This window comes from Protobothrops mucrosquamatus, unplaced genomic scaffold (assembly GCF_001527695.2).
Source record: "Protobothrops mucrosquamatus isolate PMUCROS unplaced genomic scaffold, P.Mucros_1.0 scaffold574, whole genome shotgun sequence".
Taxonomy (NCBI): Eukaryota; Metazoa; Chordata; class Lepidosauria; order Squamata; family Viperidae; genus Protobothrops; species Protobothrops mucrosquamatus.
The window spans coordinates 129660-145362 of record NW_015386876.1 but is presented as its reverse complement, the minus strand read 5'-3'; the positions used below and the strand labels follow the sequence as shown (position 1 = coordinate 145362).

The following is a 15703-nucleotide window of genomic DNA, read 5'->3' as shown; positions in this document are numbered from 1 at the left end:
ATAAATTGTATGAACTGTAAAAAAAATTATTTCCTTTTTTTCCCCTCAGGAATGGTGTGTCTCTGGGGACAGCTTTTGATAATATTTCAAGAGGCTCCGGCATGGCCTATTTCCCTGCCATCAGTCTGTCATTCAAGGAATCCGTTGCCTTTAACTTTGGCAGCCGCCCACTCCGATATCCTTTAAAAACGTTTTAACCAAAGAGTGGAAAATTCTTCCTGAGAAATGTCAATATCTAAAATGTATTATTTTTCCTTATTCGTGTTCATGTTAGCTTTTCAGTGATCCATTGAATCTTACAGTTATAATACCTAGAAAAAAACCACTTTCTTAGTGCATTTTGAACATATTTTACTTTTGTTACTCAGTAAAACTGAAGAATAACCATATAAGGTTTGTTTTTTAATTGAGGAACACCTAATAAGTTTTTACCTGAGCTGAAATTTAGGTAAGGGATTTCATCTCATGCTTTTGGTTAAGATGTTGTGCCAGATTTTTCCCCCCCTTCTGATATGTGGAGCTTTAAGAAAAAACAGAGACTCATAAGCATAATGGTAAAATTAATCCTATTTGTTTTTAGTTCCCACCATTTGCTCCTTAAGATGGGAAAACACAAACACTATAGTGTGTACCTAAAATACACTTGGCAATTAAAAAAATAAGAATAGCAACTATCTAAAAATTGAATCCAGAAAAAAAAACACCTCAGGATATCTCTCCCTTGCCCACTGCATGATGCAGTCACACTTGTAAGGCATTATTGCTCTTTATGGACTTTGCTCCTCTCCCAGAGAACCAAGGGCTGCCCTTGCCCATTGAAAGACTGCCTCTTTCTGGGCCAGGCATTTAGAAATTTTGGCTCAAAGAAGTAAATTGCTTTCCAGTATATTTCTTAATAATTCCCTACATATCCAGTGGAGGGATATCAGCCCTTACAGGATAAGCCAGCTGCAGATCTGATGAAAGCTCACAAGCTCCTGGGATACCTCAACAATGTTATTAAAGTAGATGTTTCGGTAAGATCGTATTTTCAGTGTTACTTTATTTATTTAGACGTGGTTCTATCAAAAACTTAGTTAAATTTATTTTATTTAGGTGTGTGTAGTGTATAAATATTTATGTTATTCAACCAAAGCTCTTTCAGCCACTTTCAAAGAATGAAGTAATAGAACACTCATAACACAACAAAACAGCATTTGAAGATTTGTCTTATTTTATGAAGATTAAGCTTTCTTATCTTCAAGTGTACACATGTATATATCAAAAATTAAAATGAGTATGATAAACGTCCCTTTGCTACACATATGCAGGCTCTGTGGAACTATATTTAGAGTTTGAAATATTAGTAAAATGAAAAGGAAATGCCTAAGGTTCAAATTAGATGGGTTTTTGGAATGGTGGTGAATAATGGGGAAGCATGCTACCATCCTGTATTTAATTTGTTAAATTTAATGAAATGAAACAAGTAAAATCTTCAATTTATATAGCTGTCCATTCCACAAAACAGCTCTGGGCAACTTATAGCAGGCTAAAACAATACAGAACACAAAGTAAAATAGCAGTAGTCAAAAGACCAAACCAGTCTAAACCACATAGCACATCAAAGGCTCCAACTCCTATAGGTTATGCAGTCTTGTGGGAACACAACCATAAAAGAGCCTTCAGAAAGACTGGTTTGGTGTGTACCAATCTATTCTTGGGGGGAAAGGTGTTCAGCAACTGAAAAGTCCTGCTTCCTAGCTCCTATAGATTTCTTTGAACTAACAGGACTCTACTGGATCTAAGGAGATGATCATGCAGATATTCTTAAATTGCACCTGGCAAACAATGCAGGAGAATGCTTGTGGAGAAAATGCAACATGCACACACCAAGGCTATTCATAACTCTCCATTCTGCTGCATTCTGTACCAGCTGCAGCTTCCAGATGCTCTTCAAGGATAGGCCCATGTAAAATGCATTGCAGTGACCCATTCAGGAAATTAAAGTGTAAGAAAAGTGTAAGGAATTAAAGACCTAAGAAAAGGCACATCTGGTACTGAAGATGAATTCATATGAAGCCCCTCCTGGCCACAGCTGCCACATGTTCCTCAAGCAGGAGCTATGAATTCAGGAGGATTCCACAACCTCCTGGGGGGAGGGTACCACAATCTTACCTGGAATAAGAGATCCAGGGGATCCAAAAGTCAACAACCATTTAGATTTGCTAGCCTGCTCTTTCCCATTCAGATCCCCCACAGCCTCTGGACAGAATCGGAAACTCTACTGCAGCATTTGGTTCAGTTGGGGGTGGGGGAATGTAAAGCTGGGTAACGTGTTATGCTGTATGTAATAGTAACTGCATTTTATCTGTCCTTCCCCTGCAAATAGCAGATAATAATGAACAGCATTAGGTGCAAGGAAGTTGCTGAACTCAAAGAAATATAGCACATAGTAATCTTTCAAGGTGGCATCATCTGGTATTGGGACTACAGGGCCAAAATTTTTCAAGTAACCACTATATAATATCTAGATAATGCCAGATTTGTCAGGATAATGAACTTGTTGCCTTTGTAAGGAACTATCCTGTATTTCTGAATTAGAGACTTGTTTCAAGGACTTCCTTAAGAAAATTCATGTAAATTGAGGATCTATTTAAAAAGTTGTGCAATCCTGAATGTTTTCTCTTTCAGGAAGGGAAGCTGGTAGAAAGAGACTCTTCCACCTGGCAACTCCAGGGGGAACCAACAATACTCATCACCCTGGCACACATTTTTAATAATTTTGCCCCTCTTATGGTGAGCTTCCTCAGTTTATATCTTAAGATTTCTTTCACTGTAGGATTTTCTACCTAATATAGTAGTGGACTTGTGTTTGTTTATTCAGTTGCAGAGATCATTCACACTGTGACACAGAATGTTGCATTTTTCCAGAGATAGCAAAATAGAAACCTATTTTGGATATCAATTCTAATCGGGGATCATGAGAATTTGATACGTAGTGAACACAAATTTGCCTTCCCCATCTACATTGATTATTAGTAATTTTCCATGATTTTAGACATATGCTTTTCTAGTTCCATGTGGTTTTGCTGCAGGTTAAACCTCAGAATATGGTCTTTGCAACTGAACTTTTATCCTTTCCAATCAATGTCTGAATTATTGGGATCAAGAAAAGATCGGGTCCTCTTCCTTTATTGGTGGGCTTTATGATCTGCTTTTCAGAAGGTTATGGGGAATATGTGAGTCATAAGGTTCTGAACATAATTTTGGATTTTATTTATTCTTTCCTATATTTTGAGGTCTGTTGCCAGCCAGTTTCATTCTCAAAAAAAAAGCAAGCTTTGTGAAGTTATACAATTTACCTTGTGCTGTTCTTTATATATGAAGTGCCTAAATAAAGAGAAGCAGTGCTGTTATGTATTTTTTAATTAAGCAAATCCCCTCACCTTCAAACTGTAACACAAAACTCCCCTCTCCAACTTAACTAATTCCAGGAAGGAATTACATCTTGTTCATCAGCAAAAGGGCTGCATTCTGCCACGTACAACAACAAACGGTGTATTTTCTCTTTGTGCGTAGGTCTATTGCCTAGGGCAGTAGTGGCGAACCATTGGCACGCGTGCCAGAGGCGGCACTCAGAGCCCTCTCTGTGGGCACGCGCGACGTCGCCCCAGTCCTAGGCCTTCAGCTGGGTTTTATAAAACCTTTTCACTTTAGGCCTCCACCGCCGTGTGCAAAAAAAAAAAAAGGTTCAATCAATCAGTCAATTTCAACTTCTCGCAGGGAAAAAAAAGATCTTGCAAAGTTGGAATTGATTGATTGAACTTTTTAGGCCCACCCAGTCTGCCGTTACCACCACGCCCACGCCCACCGAATGGGCCACACCCACCCAATGGGCCACACCCACCTGGCACCCGACGATGCATAAGTGGGTTTTGGGTTGCAGTTTGGGCACTCAGTCTCTAAAAGGTTCGCCATCACTGGCCTAGCGAAGGAATAGTGTTCTTTACAAAAGTTGTATACATATCTGGAACATTGTAAGAGAAGAATTGTACTATTTTAGAAATATGGCACTACTAGACTAACTGAGGAAGACAGTAATCTGTGGAGCAGACTGCACCTACAGTTCTCATGACATCCCAGGATTTTTTTTTTAATGAATTCTCATGAAACTGCAGCATGGGTATAGGTTTAATTTTTGTATCACTATTGGTTTGGTCTGTATGGTGGTCATTCTCAGTTCTGCTACTTTAAGGACTCTTTTTGTACAGTGCAAAGTGTACTTAGTGGAAGATGTGCTCATGAGTTTCCTGCTTGGAATCTTGGAAGGGGGAGGAGCTGTAGAAGCACATCCTCTTATTCAGCAGTTACTGGATCTTATGTGGCTTCTCATGGAGGTGAGTTTCATTATGTCTTTTGCATTCTAATAATTCTGGGCTGCTTCTGTTCTCCATTAGGGCTACTTAGTGTAAATGTCTTCTGTTTCTTTTCTTCAGGATTATGAAGTTCACGAATGCCTCAAGCAGCTGTTGATGTCCCTGCTCAGAGCGTACCGCTTTTCTCCCATAGTTCCTGATCTTGGCTTACAGGTGAGTGATATTATTTTGTGACATACCAGAAAAAATTCTTGATACCAAAGACAGCATGAGAGACAGATTTTTGGCCCTGATTACAAACTTACAAGTTGTAAATCTCAACTCGGTGCCTACCAAATGTGTTGGATGTCAACATACTGCTATGAGTGGTCATGTTACCTAGTGATTATAGCAATTAATACAACTTGCATCAGGGATCAGTTTGGAGAAGAATATTCTAAATCATGTAAGAATTCTAGGTTACAGGTAGTCCTCAACTTATGACCACAATTAGAACTGGAATTTCTGTAGTAAGTCATTGTGGTCATAAATCAGGCCTGATTTCATGACAATTTTTACAGTGGTTGTTGTTAATCACATACAATTGTTAAGCAAATCCAGCTGCCCAATGGTGCATTTTGCTGGAAAGAGGCAAGAAAAGTCACAAATCACATTCATATGATTTGCACACTGCAACTGGCCATAAATGCAGACAGGTTGCCAAGCCCCCAAATTGAGTGGTGCAATGGTTATGGGTGCAAGTGCAAGTTATAAGTTTTTTCCCAGATGTTATAACTATGAACTGTCATTATAGTCATAAGTCAAGGATTACCTGCACTGGTCTCTATAAATTGATTATCCTTTTTCCTCTTTTTTTCTGTCCAGATCCATTATCTTCGCCTTACTATTGCCATCCTAAAACATGAGAAATCCAGGAAATACTTGCTCCATAATGTCTTGTATCCTTTCTTTATATATTGTTCATAGTTGTTTAGATTTCTCAGTGATGCTTATTCACTGACATTATCAGATTATTCCAAGTATAGGCAGTGTTAAATGTAAAATAGTGTCCTCCTGTTTTGTGAGAGTTATCTTTCAAATAATAATTAACTGTTGATGAGGCCATGCATTAGTTCAGATTGAGTTCAGAAGTGTGTGTTCAGTGTATGAGAGCCAAATACAGAATCTGTTTCCATTTCATTAAATCAGCATACCTGTTTTCAGAATTATGTCACAATCCTGGAAACATATGTGAGTGCTTTAATATTGAGCCATAGACAGGTGCTGCATTTGTGCTTCTGTTGAATCAAGCAAATTCTGAAGCATTTCTGCTGAATCAAACATTGGTAAGCTCTGTCATTGACAACTAATTTGTAAATATATTTCAGGCAGCATTCTTTGAAGTTTGAAATATAATATATTGGGGCAGAATCCTTGGAGCATGAGGAAATGACAAGATTCTAGTCAAGGAATGCCTAAGCAATTGAAAGTTTGATAATTGCTTCCCTTATATTACCCTTATTTTGTTTCCTTTCACTTTTGAGGAATATTGCTGCGATAGGAAATCTTTGGAGAACATTTATCCCTTTTTTATCTTAAAATTTCCATAAATAGATGTAACAGATTAGATTGTTTTACTTCAACTTTATTATAATGCTGTCTCCCCACCCTATCTAAGTACTAAATCACTATCATCTTGAACTGTTTACTGATTGTGTGCCACCCAGTTGTTGATTCTTAATCATATAGGTAGATTTTGTCCAAAATGATCTCTCCCTAACTTGGTCCTACAGGTCTTCTAACAGTGCTCCCATTTCTTGACCTCAGAGCAATAAACTATTGAATGCACTAATTACTGCACAGTGCTAGGTAGAGCTGTGTCCTTATGGTGCAGTTTTATCTTAACTTTCCCATGTTTCTTAATGATTGATCTAGTTAAGATCAACAGCCTATAGTACTCTGTCTCTTAATTGGACAGCCAGATATCCTGGGAAGCCCTTAATTAGGAAATGAAGTAGTAACCTTCTCCTATTCCTTTCAGCAGTTATGCCTAATTGGATTCTGTAGTGCTTTAGGTTTAATTTTTGTCTCATTTTTTATTATATTTTTGTAAAATATATTTTGATACAGTAGTAATTTTCAATATTGATTAAAGATTAATGTTTATATAACTTAGACCATTCATTAAAGATAAAAAGAGAGGTATTGTAGCAGTATTCATTATGATTTAAAACATCAATGTTAATAGTATAAGTTTATTTAGCTTTCTCATCCAGAAAACAATTGCAAGTTGCATCAAGGTATTTGTTGTGCAAAAAAGCTTTTTGTCTAAAGCTGGTATTAAGGTCTCTCACAGGCATGAAAGATCAGAACCACACATGAACTTCCAATTAAACTATTTTGTTACTAATGATACCTATGCACAAAAAACTACTTTAACAGCATCAGGTTGATGTTCGATAAGGGTCAGTGGAATTCAAGAGAGGTTGGACTTGGACTTGGTCTGTGACTATGTAGAGATTCTAGGCTGATTACTCTTTTGACTCCACCCTAAGGTTCTGCCAGTCCTCCTACATTCTCCAGTGCACTGTTACTTAATAATATTTGTGCATGTTAAAAATATGAACATAGCAAATTGGAGAATTAAAATGAAAAAAGAAAAAGGCTATTCAATTTCTAACTTTCTCCTTTTTTGTGCTTCTACTAATTTACATATTTATAAACATTTGGCTCCGTTTATCAATAGTTTTAATTTTCTAAATTGAAAAAAATATTTTTTTCTGAATTTTTTTCCTTACCTTTCCCAAAAGCATACATGGTATAATTATTTCTGAAATTGAACTCTACAGTGGATTGTTACATTTCTACTCCTATTCCACACTGGCATTTTCATTGAGCTCTACATTATTACTTCAGGGTCTCCTAGGAAATAATCACGTTGAGATTTTCTTCAGCACACATCTAAAATTGTGTGTGTACAGAAATTTGACATACTATAGTATACATCACTTACATGTGTTTTTAGATAAAATCTAATTTGCATTGGCTTTTTATTGTAATAAATAATTTGGAGTTAGGGAAGCCACATTAACTGACACCTAACTCTTGATCATCGTATAAATATCAAAACTGGTACAATTCTTTAAATATTCCATAGTGAAAACTATCATAAGCTGATTTTTGTTGTGGTTAGAGGGCTACATCACTGACATTCAGTCAGTGACACATGCAAACTAAAAACTCTTGGAGGCAGTCTCTTTCTTTGACTAGAACAGCTGTTTGAATTTTAGATTTGTATGATGGAGTTTAGTTGAAACATGGCCTTAGAAAATGTATCAAGTTCCTCTGCTGGAGAGTTTGTGTACAGTTTTATTCCATTAATAAATAGGAAATAATTTCTGGTGTTTTTAACTGGAGAATTCTTCTTTAATTGCATTTAAGGCTGCTTTATGTGCTATATAGGAAACCTCCTTCTATTAGGTCAAGTTATTTGTGCAGCTAGCTTAACTCTTAGGTATGCTCCAAGTTATTGCTGGAAATCTCAGCTCTCTAGATTCCTGATTCAGGAATTGGCTTTCTCTCAGAAGGCTTGGCTGGATTAGTTACTTTATTTAGAATGAGTCCATATCGAACCAAATATTTGCATATTTCAGTTCATAGCTTAATTTCAAATGCCTTACAGAGCTGATTTCAGGAAAACTTTTGGTGTGCAAAATTATTTTAACTCACTTCAGGGTTCTTTTTCCCTTAGATTCACAGATACACTTGTCTTGAATTACCACCCAATTTCCTTAATTCCTTCCAGATTTGATGTTCTTCGCTCAGTTGTATTTTTTTATATCAAGTCCCCTTTGCGTGTGGAGGAGGCTGGCTTACAGGAGTTGATACCCACCACCTGGTGGCCAAATCGCTTCAACAAGGAGGTGAAGAATATAATCAGGGAATGACACAGTGGTCTTAACACCTGTGATTCAGACTTTATCAGGATGTATTCTGAACATAATAAAATTATACAGGTGGTAGTGAAGCACTTTGGGGATGGTTACTGTCTCTTATCAGCTGTTTTAGCTCTTGTTTCCAAGCTTTTCTGATCCATCCCCCTTTTTATTCATGTTTTATTGGTAGAAATTTTTTAAAAGCCCAATTCCCCACTGGCTTTGAATGATTTGAGTACTTTATATTCAATGTTTATAAAGCAGGTTTATAATTCTGTTGCTGCCTTCTTTAAATGCAGGGCAAAGAGACTAAAGAGATAAAGAATGAGAGTTCTGAAGAGAGACTGAGGAGGCGAGCCTATGAGAGAGGGTGCCAGCGGCTTAAAAAACGCATTGAAGGTACAATAATTGGTTTATGAAATTTGGATTTTCGTGGCATTGTAGATCAGAGTTTTGCAACTTTTTATGGGCTGAAGGCTTCAGTTGGCATTTGGGTGGCATATGTGCTATACATGGATAGAACAAGTAGAATTTATTACATTATTTACATTACAGTTAATTACATTAAATCTAGCTATTTTTGTGATGTTTTAAATTTTCAAGTTTTAAACAATTTTCCCTTTTGATCACATTAAGAATGAAAGATTTTAGAGGTCACATGCAAGGCTGTTGTTCCTCAGCTAATACACCTGTACTGGTGTCTAAGGCTTGAAATCACCGTGATCAATACCTACCGGTATGAATCATAGCTTGATTCCAGTCTGCAAAGAAAATGTACAAACCGAAGCTGGATATTGCAGTGCTGTCAATTTTATTTGCTTTCATACTCCAAAATGTAATACTGATCAACTCAGTTCTCCTCTTCTCAAGGTTATCTGGAGCAGCCTACTAAAACTTTTATTTATCTTTTGGGAGAATAATGAAATAATGTAAATGGGCTGGTTTTCTTTCTAGAGTTTCTATATAAGACTTGAATAAATTCATTATTGGTTTCTCAGTAGAACATGGTAATGGACTCACCCAATGTTTCTAAAAGTTATATTATTTTTTTCTTTTGTAGTGGTGGAAGAACTCCAAGTGCAGATACTGAAGCTGTTGTTAAATAATAAAGATCATGGTGTGGTAAGGCCAGTTTAAATAACTGAAAGGCTGCAGTAATTCTGAATATAAACTTGCTTTATGCTATTGTACTATAGTTTTTCCTTTCTTTGCTTGTATTTTAAGAACTAAAAGCTATGTATATCTATGCAGCTCCATACTCCTTGCTGTTAGCTTCATAAAACATTGATTAATTTAATGAGATATTGAGAGTACTTATTGCAGGAACATACAGTTACTTTGTTAAACAAATCTAATATCTTACTTGATTTTGAGGGATATATCTTGCTAATGCTTGATTTAGCATCCAGGTAATAAATTTATTTTAAAGTATGTTGTTTGTCCTTTCCATTGAATCTGACTGTTAACTGCAGGCTGCAGTCATATTAAATTCTAACATTTAATAAACACACTAAGAATTAGTGCTGCTCAGAATAAGTGAGTGTTTTTAGTTAGGTCTCTTCAGGTTAAATATAGTACCTTATATGACACTTTCAGGGTTTTTTAAGGAATCTTGTTTGAAATCATGTTGAAGAATACAAAAATTTAGTCTATATCAGTGATGGCGAACCTTTTAGAGACTGAGTGCCCAAACTGCAACCCAAAACCCACTTATGCATCGTCGGGTGCTGGGTGGGCGTGGCCCATTGGCTGGGTGTGGCCCATTGGCTGGGCGTGGCTGCGGTGGTAACAGCAGACCGGGTGGGACTAAAAAGTTCAATCAATCAATTCCAACTTTGCAAGATTTTTTTTCCCCGCTAGGTTGAAATTGACTGATTGATTGAACTTTTTTTTTTTTTTGCACACGGCGGCAGAGGCCTAAAGCGAAAAGGTTTTATAAAACCCAGCTGAAGGCGTAGGACTGGGGCGACGGCACACGTGCCCACAGAGAAGGCTCCGAGTGCCGCCTCTGGCACCCGTGCCATAGGTTCGCCACCACTGGTCTATATTATTCGATTTTTGTAATATTTAATATGAGGGCAATTCAGAAATAAACCTCCGTTTTATTATCAACACTTGCAGATACAGAATTTTTATTATACACATTAGAAAACTACAATGTTACTTTTCAACATAATCACCATTCAAATTGAGGCACTTGTCATAACATCTTACAAGGTTTGAAATTCCTTATTAGTAGTCGCTCGGTGCCAAATCTGGGCTATAGGGGTATGTGATCAAAAGCATCGCAACGGAACTGCTTCAAAAGTTCTTGGGTGCGTTTAGTGGTGTCCGGGCGAGCATTATTGTGAACCAACATCACACTGGAAGTGGTGCCATAGAAAATCCTGCCAAATGTGAAGATGCCAACGGAGTACTGCTGGTGAAATTCATGGAGCATGGTTCGACCATCAGTTCAGAAGTCTACTATGAAATGTTATGAAAACTCAGACGAGCCATCCATAAAAAGCATCGGGGCATACTGACTTCCAGTGTGGTGTTGGTTCACGATAATGTTCGCTAGATGCACTTAAGAACTTTTGAAGCAGTTCCAGATTTGGTGCTGAGTGACTACTACTAAGGAATTTCAAACCTCATAAGACGTTATGACAGGTGCCTCAGTTTGAATGGTGATTATGTCAAAAAGTAATGTAATGTTGTAGTTTTCTAATATGTATAATAAAAGTTCTGTATCTGCGAGTGACTGTCATTGGAAGTTTATTTCCGAATTTCCCTCGTATAATCACTGTTCAGAATTTTTTAAATTACAAGTAATCCTCAGTTAATGACTGTTGTTCAGACCAGCAGCTTTGTTGTAAATGCCAAAGTCGTAAAGTGAAAAATAATGTGACTGGGCTGATTTACAACAGCAGTCCCAGTTACAGTCTTTAAGTAAGCCCTGCATGGTTGTTAAACACAAAGTCACATGACCACGATTTGCAACTTTCTGCCTGCTTCCCCATGGATTTGTTGGAAGCTAGTTTAGTAAAATAAATGTTAACTGGAACACAGTATCACAAAGTGTGTGATTAATTTCAAGTTGAAATTATTTTAAACAATTACCATTTAAAAAAAAACAAAAAGTCACAGTAGAAAATAGTCTGTCAGTATAAAAATTATCATATTATAAAAATACAATATGAAATTGCTCTTTAAGGTTCTTTAAGACCAAAATTGAAACAAAAGAATCTGATTTTAAAATATTTCATAATCTCGATGGGACTCCCCTACACCAGTTATTGGTTCTTTTTTCAGGGAGGAGCTTCCAGGTACATCTTTCTAAATAAATTCCGCAAGTTTCTTCAGGAAAATGCCAGCAATCGAGGGGTAAGTGAAGAAGAAGAATATTATGTTTTTCATCCATTGTTGCATATTTGATTGTGTTGCTCAGAAGTATATTTTTAAGCAAGGATATTATTGTGCCTTAATTTACATGCCAGCAATCTCTAAAACTTTTCTGCTGATGAATTCCATGCCAACAGATGCTCCTTGCAGTTCTATTTTCTCTGTTAGCTTCGCTAATTCATCTGTCTGGGATATTTTTACATATTGATTGTTCAAAAAAGATGCTAATGAAGCTTAATTGTTTTTAGAGTAGTTGAATCTTAGGTGAGCATTTCACCTAGTAAAGTAAAATCAGATCATCAGTAGCTTAATCCTATATTACAATAGAAATGATATACAATGGTTCTAGCAAAACACCCCCCAAAGATGGAAGAGTCTCTCCATTTGGGGAGATATTTTTCACTATGTTCCCCTGTTTTTACCTAAAATCTGTTCTAAAAGGTGAGGAGGATGACTGTGGGAATTAGACTGTGGAGACAAGAAGCACTGGATGGAAATTAATCAAGGAGAGAACCAACCTAGAACTAAGGAGAAATTTCCTGACAATTAGAACAATTAATCAGAACAATCAGAAGTTATGAGTGCTTCAACACTGGAGCTTTTGAAGAGGAGATCATATTCTCAACAGTACTTGACTTGGGAATACTCCTGCCATTGGGGAAAAATATCATGGATTCCACTCATGTGCAATTCTGAAATATATATATATATTTCATATATATATATATATGATTTGTTGGAGAATTGTTAGAGAATGTTTCTGGTTAATTTTTTCCCCTTTTTTCATAGCCATGCTCAGATAGGGGAGCTTGAAGGTTCCTTAGAGATTCACTTGAATACTATGTGGTGCCTATTCTGAGAGCAGACATTACAAGGAATACTGCATTATTTTGGGCTCTTGCTAAGATGTTTTGCCCCCCTCTCCCCATGTTTTCTGATACAATTCCACTGCTTCAAATAGAAAGAGATGCTATTTTTTTGTGGGGAAATAGGCATGTCCTCTTGTGGAAATACAAAAAGGGAAGGGTAATATGCATCACTCATATTTAACTGAATTGAGATATCTAGCATTACTCCTGAAACTGTTAGTTTAACTGCAGAGGATTGTTGCACTTTTTTTGCCTTTAGAATCTGACCGTGTTATGTCCTCCAGAATATATGGTGTGTTTCTTGCATCGACTCATAGCAGCTTTGAGACATTACTGGAATGAACATAAGATGAAGAAAGCATCAGCATTGAATAGTGAAGGTAAAATGCCGTTAACTTTGAAAAATCTGATAGCATCTATATTGGCATGTGACTGAAAGTTGAAGAATGGACTCTTCAGCTAAAACTAATTTCTTTTAAAGGATTCTGGAGAGGTGTGATAAGATATTCTTGATCTTTTTTTATTCCAAAATTACAAATTAGATTATGATATTAGGAGGATCACAGTTACTGTTCAGAAAGATTGTCATTTTAAAAAGTGCTGACATTCTCTCTTCTCACAATGAAACTTTCTACTCAAAGAGTGAGGAGAAGAACAGTTAAAACAGAATATGAGGCCAAGTTGAAATGTTGGCCAAATTTAGCACGGACTTTGAAACATGAACTGTACCAAAATGTATTTACCTTAAATCAGAAATTTGCACATAATCTTAAGAAGTTCTTGAAAGTTGCCTCTTGTGAACAGCTTTAATATATTTCTAAAACATTATTTACTGAATTTACACTGCTCCCTTTTCTAAGTTTTGAAACCTTCTGATATATTTGATATTTTATGTTTCTGCTTTAAAACTGTAGGAATCTATTGTCTCAATGTATATTTCATTCTGCAGTTATAACTTAGATTGCTTTTTTCAGGCTGTATTCTAAAACATGTCCTAAAAATCTGTATGTAATTCATAACCATCCCAGTTATTTATTGTCAAAGAATACTAATTCCTTCATCCTAGATAACATATCTATTTTCTGCAGATGCTTATGTTCCCCCTCAGCTCTTTTATAATGGGAAGGTAGATTACTTTGACCTACAGCGTCTTGGCGGGCTCTTATCTCATCTCAAGAAAACTCTGAAAGGCAAGTGACGTTTTTGATGCATGTTATGTGTAATTTTTAATCATTCTTTTTAAAAATTATGAGTTTTTTATTTTGTTTGTTTATTTATATTTTATGTTTCTAGACCACTCATCTCCCTCAAGGAGGAGCTCTATTTTACAAAAAAATAAAAAATAGAAAAATTACAGAATATAAAAAAAAAACAAAAAACAAAACCAACCAGAAAGAATAGAAAGAGGTAAAACCATCAATGAAACTCATTTTAGCCAAATATCAAACAGAATTCTGAGTCTACTTTAGGACCAAATACATTAAAGATTGCCTAACATTACACAATATTGAAAGTCTATGCCACAGAAAAATATATTGGGTCATTTTTTTTATTAGTAGACAGAATTGCTTTTTTGAAAATGGTCACATGTCTCGAATGCAATCCTTCATCTCAGAAATATTAATTTTTCAAATAATTTTAGTAACATCCTAGGCCTAATAGAATCATAATTTCTCAACAAAATAAAATAATAATATATAATTAAATTCTAAAGTTTTAGCATATGCATGGGTAGAAAACGATGTTGGATATTCAACACATGTAACACCATTGTTGTGTGAGCTGCATTGGCGGTCAGTGTGCTTCCAGGTTCATTTCAAGATACTGCTTCTCATCTTTAAAGTCCTTTATGGCTTGGGGCCATGTTACCTAAAGGACTGTCTTCTCCCATCCAATTTCATCTGGCAGGTGAGGGATTTTATGACTTCTGTCAGCCAAAGAATGTCAGTTGGTGGGGAACAGGAGATGTGCCTTCTCTGCCGTTGGCCCTGCCCTCTGGAACATTCTTCCTTCAGAGATTAGGATGAAGCCAACCTGTTGGTCTTTTATAAGGCCTTGAAAACTGGTTATATACCCGAGCCTGGGACCCCTTTCTTGGCTACATTAACATCCATGGCAGTTTTATTTGGTCACCATATATATATATATATTTATTTTGTATTTCTAAATAGGATAGATAGATAGATAGATAGATAGATAGATAGATAGATAGATAGATAGATAGATAGATAGATAGATAGATAGATAGATAGATAGTATTATTTTTAGTCACTTCTTGAGATGAACAGCTATAGAAATTAAATAAATAAAAATATAACCTAATTAAAATTATCTATTTTAATACAAAAAATTCTCTATAAAGCTATTTTACTAACCCTAGCCCTACAACTATTGAAGTTCTGTTATTGAATATTCTGATTCTCTGTTCCATAAAGCTCCTTAATATCAACTACAAATGTTCTTTAGTTTTTGATATTCAAAAGATGTGGGTTTAATTTCAAATGCTTTTATCTATCCATCAATGGAATAGTTTTCTCCAAACCAGTAGGACCAGGTTTGGTTTGGAAAGAAAAACCAAAAAAGAAAAGAAAAGAAAAAAACAAGTTTGAAAATGTGCAGATGTGACTTGGGGCTGCAGAGAAAAAAATCCAAAACATTCTCCCAGTATGTCCTTTTGGGAAAAGCAATTCAGCAATCTCTTGAAGTATTGGTGACTCTGCCATTTTAAGCCTCTCTCCCTCCTGATCTCATAGTCCAGAACTGAACTGCTGATAAAGGGTTGGAAGAATTCCAAAAACATGGTATCTAGGCTATTCTTGCCTTGCTATATTTTCAGTTTGTTAACTGTTAGGAATTTGAGATCTGAACATCACTAGTGGCAATTAATTGGCAGGTGCTAACTGATCATCTGACGTAACCATCAGATGCCATGTTCTCTTTCCTCATAATCTTTCTTGGAAACTGTATTTTAATTTGAAATTTAAATAGAAGCTATTCGGTTTGAACCATTCTGCAGATGCTTTTCTAAATAAAAGGGAGTCCTCAGGACAACAAGCCACCCTTGGAAAATTTGCTATTTCAGGCTCATTAACAAAAGCACTAAATTACAACCCTCAGCACAGATGTGTTTTGGATGAAACTGAAAAAAATAGTTTTAATAAGTCATAAAAACTGATGACTT

At 36.0% G+C, this 15703-nt stretch overlaps 2 protein-coding genes across 2 annotated transcripts; both read left to right on the top strand.

Moving 5' to 3' along the window:
- The first annotated feature begins 4162 nt into the window (after positions 1-4162).
- Positions 4163-9499, top strand: LOC107288691 (E3 ubiquitin-protein ligase RNF123-like). The gene is made up of 7 exons (XM_015817331.1): positions 4163-4376; positions 4476-4568; positions 5220-5293; positions 8140-8257; positions 8569-8668; positions 9330-9391; positions 9494-9499. Exons 1-7 carry the CDS (start codon positions 4203-4205, stop codon positions 9497-9499), a joined length of 627 nt encoding a protein of 208 aa, XP_015672817.1. The 5' UTR covers positions 4163-4202.
- A 2011-nt stretch (positions 9500-11510) lies between these two features.
- On the top strand, positions 11511-13742 carry LOC107288681 (E3 ubiquitin-protein ligase RNF123-like). The gene is made up of 3 exons (XM_015817321.1): positions 11511-11635; positions 12782-12902; positions 13611-13742. The coding sequence occupies exons 1-3, from the start codon at positions 11525-11527 to the stop codon at positions 13718-13720; spliced, it is 342 nt and encodes a 113-aa protein (XP_015672807.1). The 5' UTR covers positions 11511-11524; the 3' UTR covers positions 13721-13742.
- The last annotated feature ends 1961 nt before the right edge of the window (positions 13743-15703 follow it).